We start from the raw sequence: 7,500 nt of genomic DNA, 5'->3' as shown, positions 1-7,500 counted from the left end.
TTACACATTTTATTAAATTGCAAACTAAATCAACGATCCTGCTTCTCACCTGTCCGACAGTGACCAGGGCTCCTCTGCTGGACGCCATAGTGGCTCCTGAGAACAGCCTCCTGGTTCCCTCTGAGAGAAACACACGTTCAGAGAGACACATTCAAACATCTGCAGAAGATAATGACTGTGAGAGATCCTGAAATGGCTTCACCTTCCCGCCAGACCCTGAAGAGTCCGTCCAGCGCGTGTTTATAGCTGCGAGAGACACAGTTATGATTCAGATTAATCAGCTTATGAGCGTCCGGAGGGTTTTTAGATCTAGACTCACTCACTTTCTCCTCTGCTCCGCAGGAAGCTTCATATCGTTCTGCATCCTGTGGAGATCAACAACACGAAGCGCTCACACTCGGCCAGATGAGACAGAAAAACAAACACGTCAGTAACACAAACCCCGCGATACACACCGAACGTTAACCATATCTGCCGGAGTCCCGATGAAACCGCCGGTGAAGCCTGTGGAGAACAGCGCGGTGTGCTTTTAGCAATGTATGCATTAGGGTTCATATCATTCGTTAAAATAAAATAGGTAAAACAACTAAAACTGAAATAAAAAATATATATATTAAAAACTAAAGAAATAAAGTAATTGTGTCTATTACCTCACAATTCATATTTTTTTCTTAAATAGTTCTTAAAAAATATACATTTTGAGAAAAAACTCTCTTTACATATAAACTCGCAATTCTGAGAAAAAAGTCATAACTGAAAGATATAAACAGAATTACATATAACATAACCATCTCACAATTGTGTTTTTTTGTTAAATTTAATAAAAAATGAAAAGCGTGATCACACCTTTTTATCTAACAATATTTCTTACAATTGCGAGTTTATATCTTGTAATTCTGACTTTTTTCTCAGAATTGAAGGTTATGTCTTGCAATGTCTGAAAAAAAGTATATAGACAGCTTCACGAAAAAAAGAAGAAAAAAAAAAAGTAATTGTGACTTTTTCCTCAATCCTCACAATTCTTATTTTTTTCTTGCAGTTTTTAAAAAAATATGAATTTTGAAATTTAAAAAAACTATACATATAAACTAACAATTCTGAGTTCGAATAAAAAACTAATTTACATAAAAATGAAAAGGGTAATCACACCTTTTACCTAACAATTTTTTCTAACAATATTTCTTGTAATTACGAGTTTATCTTGTAATTCTGATTTTTTTTTTTTCTCAGAATTGAAGGTTATGTCTTGCAATTTCTGAAAAAAAGTGAACTTTATTTTTATTTTTTATTCCATGGCAGACACAAGTCTCCATACATATGAATAAAGAGAGAACACAACAAAATTACTTAAAGTTGAACTAAAATAAAACAAAAACGGTAAAATTTCAACATTAAAAAGAAAAAAAAAATCATATGTAAAATTCCCAACACTACAGTTAATGCAGGTTTTCTAAATCCGCTGGAACAGTTTCATATGCCATAATTATGCTGTAACTCTAATTCTGACACCGTCACATGACGTATGCTGTCATAATATCCCGGCCTGTAACTCTGTGTGTGTTTACCTCCGAACGCGCCCAGCAGGACTTTCTGATAGAAAGGCATTGGTCCCTGACCGCCGCTGCCCATCATGTCTCTGACCGTCTCATAGATGGCAAACCTGGTGAGAGAATACGACATCTGCAGAGACAGACAGAGATCCATTAGCATTATATGCCTATCTCCTGTGTTCACATTTGATCCTAAACAATGTTTAGGCAGTAAACAACACTAACAATCTTATCTCACGCTTAACCACGAGAGACTGCTGTTTCGTGTGTTTCTGGACGAGTTTCTGATATATTCAGGGCTGTATGTGAGCTGAGAATTGCCTCACAATGTCCACTTCCATAAAAGAAAACCGCTGAATTAAGGTTTCGATTAAATGCATCGCAGTCTTTCATGCCGTTACACAAAATCAAATGCCATTAATCTTCTAGAATAACCTTTAACCAGCTGCATTTGAAATACACCAGATTAATATTAGCTAAATAAAATGTCGACAATTTCTTTGGAGAATATGTCCACCTATTTTCCTCTCATGTTGTAAAATATTTAAAATTAAGTCAAATGAAGTCTATACTATTGGTAACGTTTTCTTCAATGTCATGGTGAATGTGTTCATTTAATCAGTCCTGCAGATCAGTTTCTGTGCGTCATCTATGCAGTTTGGCAGCTTTTGTTTCCAAAGCATTGGGAGTTAAAAGCATGACAATGCATTTTCACCAATTAAACAATGTGGATCAGTTTGTGTCCGCTTCTTCACGACTCAACATGAGTGTCTGAAGCTCAAACCATGCATGACACAGCGGCACATCCTGATCACATGGTGGGAAAACCAGCATTAACTCAAGCCAAAGTCTATATGTGGGAACTAGATCATTTCAGAGCCGCTGCTCATTACTCGCAGGATTCCCCGACACACACAAGACTGGTCTGAGATCAGGATCTGACCTGTCTGCAGAGCGAAGCGCTGAGGCCGTTGTAAAGCGCCAGCACACCGTCGTTCTTCACCACGTGCATCGCCATGCCAACCATCCTCATCTTCACCTCCTGCTGTGTCTGCAGGTGCACCTGTTCAACAACATCATCATCATTATTGTTATTAGTATTACATGATCATACCAGCAATAAGAGAACGTCTACAACAACCATTCAAAAGTGTGTGGTCGGTAGGGATTTCTAATGTTTACGAGTCTCTTTATTTGATCAAAAAAATACAGTAAAAGCAGTAAATATTATGAAATATTATTACAATTCAAAAGAGCTGTTTTCTAAGTGATTATATGTTAAAGTGTAATTTATTTCTGTGATGCGCAGCTGTATTTCCAGCGTCATTACTCCAGCCTTCAGTGTCACATGATCTTCAGAAATCAGTATAATATGCTGATCTGCTGCATTTCTGATTATTATCAATGTGGAAAACAGTTGTGCCGCACAATATTTTTTGCGGAAACTGTGATGCATTTTATTTTTCAGGATCCTCAGAGGAACAGACAGTTCAAAAGAACAGCATTTATTTGAAATGGAAAACCTTTTGTAACATTATAAATGTCTTTAATGTCACTTTTGATCAATTGAAGGCAGCCTTGATGAATAAGCGTGTGTAAAATGTGATTATACTATGTTCACTTGAGCATTAAATTCCTGTTGCAACATGCAACAGGTTGTAACAAAAGCTTAACGTTGACACAACAGCACACACACACACACACACACACACACACACTGTACTGCTCTGTGGGACGTTTGAACAGAGGCCAACAGTCGCTCTCACCAGCACGCCAACTATTTAGGCCAACAATAACTTCACATGTCTTTGTTCAAAGACTGTAATTATGTAATAATGTAGCGGTGCATGTGTAACTCTGCCTGGACTCACGCGGCTCTCGCTGTCTCTCATTAAACACAGATCTCTGAAGGGCAGCCGGGAGACCTTCATGTCAAGCAGCTCTTCAGAAGTGTTTTTGGCTTCAGTCAGAGTGAGTGTGTGTGTGTGGTTTTATGCCGCTTATCTGTGTCTTCTGTTTTGGTTTTAGTGGAGAGCAGACAAATCTGAGATCACTCAGCCTGCCATCACAGATACACATGAGAGCACTCGGACAATCTAAGACCAGAGAAAGCAAAGCGTCTCTCAGCTATCAGAGAACTGATTGTTTAGTAACTCTCATTCTTTCAATTCATTCATTCGTGTCTCATTCACTGCTAGAGCTTTCAAGCCACCTGATACTCGTCTTTGAGAAACTTTTGGGAGAAAAACAAAGTACAACTACACTCTTAAGAGCAGAAGGGCACTGAAGGACAAACAGAGACACAAGATAATCAAAGTCCACCAAACCGGACTCAACTGGACACACACACACACACACAGGTGGCAGACATGCGCTGACGTGTGTAACTCATGAGGAATCTGGACAAAAGCATGAACGGACTGCCAGCTCTCTGTCACATACACACGTGCGTTGATGTTAGGGCACGATAGTGAACTGATTTCCTCTCCCATAGAGCAGCACAGAACGAGCTGATCCTAAAATACCACTGGTCTCTAATATAAACACACCGCATGCAGGACATTCACAACCTTTCATTTAGAGGATGCATATGAAACATTTAACTATAACCCGTCCGGCTCTATTATAAGACCAAACGACTGTTTTAGTTGGAAAACCTTTTGTAACATTATAAATGTCTTTAATGTCACTTTTGATCAATTGAAGGCAGCCTTGATGAATAAGCGTGTGTAAAATGTGATTATACTATGTTCACTTGAGCATTAAATTCCTGTTGCAACATGCAACAGGTTGTAACAAAAGCTTAACGTTGACACAACAGCACACACACACACACACACACACACACACACTGTACTGCTCTGTGGGACGTTTGAACAGAGGCCAACAGTCGCTCTCACCAGCACGCCAACTATTTAGGCCAACAATAACTTCACATGTCTTTGTTCAAAGACTGTAATTATGTAATAATGTAGCGGTGCATGTGTAACTCTGCCTGGACTCACGCGGCTCTCGCTGTCTCTCATTAAACACAGATCTCTGAAGGGCAGCCGGGAGACCTTCATGTCAAGCAGCTCTTCAGAAGTGTTTTTGGCTTCAGTCAGAGTGAGTGTGTGTGTGTGGTTTTATGCCGCTTATCTGTGTCTTCTGTTTTGGTTTTAGTGGAGAGCAGACAAATCTGAGATCACTCAGCCTGCCATCACAGATACACATGAGAGCACTCGGACAATCTAAGACCAGAGAAAGCAAAGCGTCTCTCAGCTATCAGAGAACTGATTGTTTAGTAACTCTCATTCTTTCAATTCATTCATTCGTGTCTCATTCACTGCTAGAGCTTTCAAGCCACCTGATACTCGTCTTTGAGAAACTTTTGGGAGAAAAACAAAGTACAACTACACTCTTAAGAGCAGAAGGGCACTGAAGGACAAACAGAGACACAAGATAATCAAAGTCCACCAAACCGGACTCAACTGGACACACACACACACACACACAGGTGGCAGACATGCGCTGACGTGTGTAACTCATGAGGAATCTGGACAAAAGCATGAACGGACTGCCAGCTCTCTCTCACATACACACGTGCGTTGATGTTAGGGCACGATAGTGAACTGATTTCCTCTCCCATAGAGCAGCACAGAACGAGCTGATCCTAAAATACCACTGGTCTCTAATATAAACACACCGCATGCAGGACATTCACAACCTTTCATTTAGAGGATGCATATGAAACATTTAACTATAACCCGTCCGGCTCTATTATAAGACCAAACGACTGTTTTAGTTGAACTAGAACACAGTTCTGGACTGTAGTGTCCTTCAGTGAGGTTCCAGGACTTTAGGAAGTGACCTCTGTCCTGTTATAATGTGATTACACACTCATTCAATTGGTTTAGTTATATAGGACATCACATGAGACTGTTGAACTCTGTCCCAACTCAGATCACAGACTAGTATCTATGGGCTCGTCAATGGCTGATTTATATATATATATATATATAGAGAGAGAGAGAGAGAGTGCAGAATGACTGACACGCAACATATCAATACATACTAATTCAATTTGGAAAATCAGATGTTCATAAAATTGCTTTAAATTAACACTTATTTTACACAACATTAAATAAAAGTCCTAATATTTGTAAAACATATTTGACAAGGTGGTAGATTTTGGAGCACATTTCTTTCAAGGCTTTGCATGCAGATATTAAAATGCCAGAATATATAATTTTACTCCTGGATGTATGATATTCATTATGATCTAAATAGGCTGTTAGTGCACTTGGGAAAGGACAAACTATTTATCTGATGTATCACATTAAAATATGCATTACAATGTGGGACAGACACTTACTTCAAGTAATATTATGCTGAATGGCCAAAAAAAAATATTCAATACAATTTGCCAAGCCCGTCATGTGCAGATTTCTGAACAGACACACTTCTGTCGAGTAATATTAAGCTGATGTGATCAAAGTTGTCAAATTCAAGCTATCTGACAAAATATGCATCACATTTGGACAGATTAGCTGTCGGTAGATTTTGCAACAGATATTCTTAAAATGGCCTAATATTCCATTTGTTTAGCATAACAACACTCATTACAGTTTGACAGTAGGTCAGTAGGTTTTGAAATGGAGAAACTACAAGCATTGTTATTTTAATGGTGTTAAATTGAGCTAATGTTATCGGTCTGGCCGATATATTGCTCTCTCACTAATCATGAGAGCAATACTGCGAAAGAGCAGCCTGTAACTCAAACCCAAACACATGTGCTGTGCTCTGGCGGATGAGGATGAGGATGAAGATGAGGATGAGGATGCATCCACTCAAACATCAGCGCATCCTCGCGCGCGTCTCACCTTGACCAGGTCCAGCGGGTGCGTGCAGCAGGCGGCTCCGCACGACGCGATCCCCCCGAAATACCAGCGCGACATCCGTGTCTCCGTCATCTCTCCGGTTACCGTTAATCTCTCTCTCTCTCTCTCACTGTCTGTGTCTCGTTGCACGCGACGCGCTCTATCCTGGACTGCGCGTGTGGATGATCTCGCTAATCTACCGGTGACATCCTGAGTGCGTGGCGTGCGCGAGCTGACAGCAAAATTCAGGAGCAGCCAATTGCTCGCGCGGAATCTGGCACGGCCTCCCGGTGCGCCTGATCCACCTCCTATTGACACGCACGCAACACAATGCACGCAACACAATGCACACAACAAGAGAAACTCGTGCATCTGACTGCTCCGCGTTCATTGAGAACGAGCTCTGGACTCTTAAAGAGACAGTAGCCGCTGAGATACTAGACAGAGAGCGCGGAGTTAGCGCACTGTCACTTTAAGACCGAACACTTCCTCATTCTTGCGCAGCTTCCAGAGCCATGCACTGCCACTATTGAGCTGCTGGTAAACATGTTGAGTTAGACAATAAACGTTTGTTCTTCAGAAGTGTAGCCTGCTTATGTTACGATCGAACTGCCTGAATGAGTATCTCTTTATAATGTCCATTTATGATGTATAATAAACATATACAGTGTCAAAATAATCTGTTTGCTAATTTATATGATCCATTAATATGATCTATATGGCACTATATCTATTTTTTGCTTTTATTTTTTGCTTTTAAACCATCCTCAAAACAACTCTGAAGTGAGATATCCACAAACTAGTCAATGATTAATAATTATTTTTAATATTTAACTGATGGGACTTTACTCTTGTGCTAGTGTTGTAATTATTGTAAGAAACAGAGATTGAGAAAATCTGTGAAGAAATGTTGATAGGTAAAAAAAAATCAGAGATTTTCTGTTGAAGTAAAAATCAATCAAAAAGTTAATTGTAGTTTCTTGTATTTGCACTATATATATATATATATATATATGCACATATGTGACCCTGCAGCACAAAAGCAGTGTTAAGTCGCTGGGGGATATTTGTAGCAATAGCCAAAAATACAT

At 39.6% G+C, this 7,500-nt stretch overlaps 1 protein-coding gene across 1 annotated transcript in view; it reads right to left on the bottom strand.

Annotated features, from left to right (window-relative positions):
- LOC107569289 (mitochondrial dicarboxylate carrier-like) overlaps positions 1-6,811 on the bottom strand; it is a 12,063-nt gene extending 5,252 nt beyond the window's left edge. Inside the window, exons 1-7 of the mRNA XM_016255342.1 lie at positions 6,413-6,811; positions 2,494-2,613; positions 1,566-1,680; positions 456-504; positions 324-365; positions 203-246; positions 50-120 (exon numbers count right to left, since the gene is read on the bottom strand). Coding sequence (XP_016110828.1) covers positions 50-120; positions 203-246; positions 324-365; positions 456-504; positions 1,566-1,680; positions 2,494-2,613; positions 6,413-6,781 — 810 coding nt within the window. The 5' untranslated portion in view covers positions 6,782-6,811. The remainder of the gene's footprint in view (positions 1-49; positions 121-202; positions 247-323; positions 366-455; positions 505-1,565; positions 1,681-2,493; positions 2,614-6,412) is intronic.
- Between the last annotated feature and the right edge of the window lie 689 nt (positions 6,812-7,500).

The sequence above is a fragment of the Sinocyclocheilus grahami genome, unplaced genomic scaffold, assembly GCF_001515645.1.
Source record: "Sinocyclocheilus grahami isolate Dianchi unplaced genomic scaffold, SAMN03320097.WGS_v1.1 scaffold1329.1, whole genome shotgun sequence".
Taxonomy (NCBI): Eukaryota; Metazoa; Chordata; class Actinopteri; order Cypriniformes; family Cyprinidae; genus Sinocyclocheilus; species Sinocyclocheilus grahami.
This window is presented reverse-complemented; position numbering and strand designations above follow the sequence as displayed.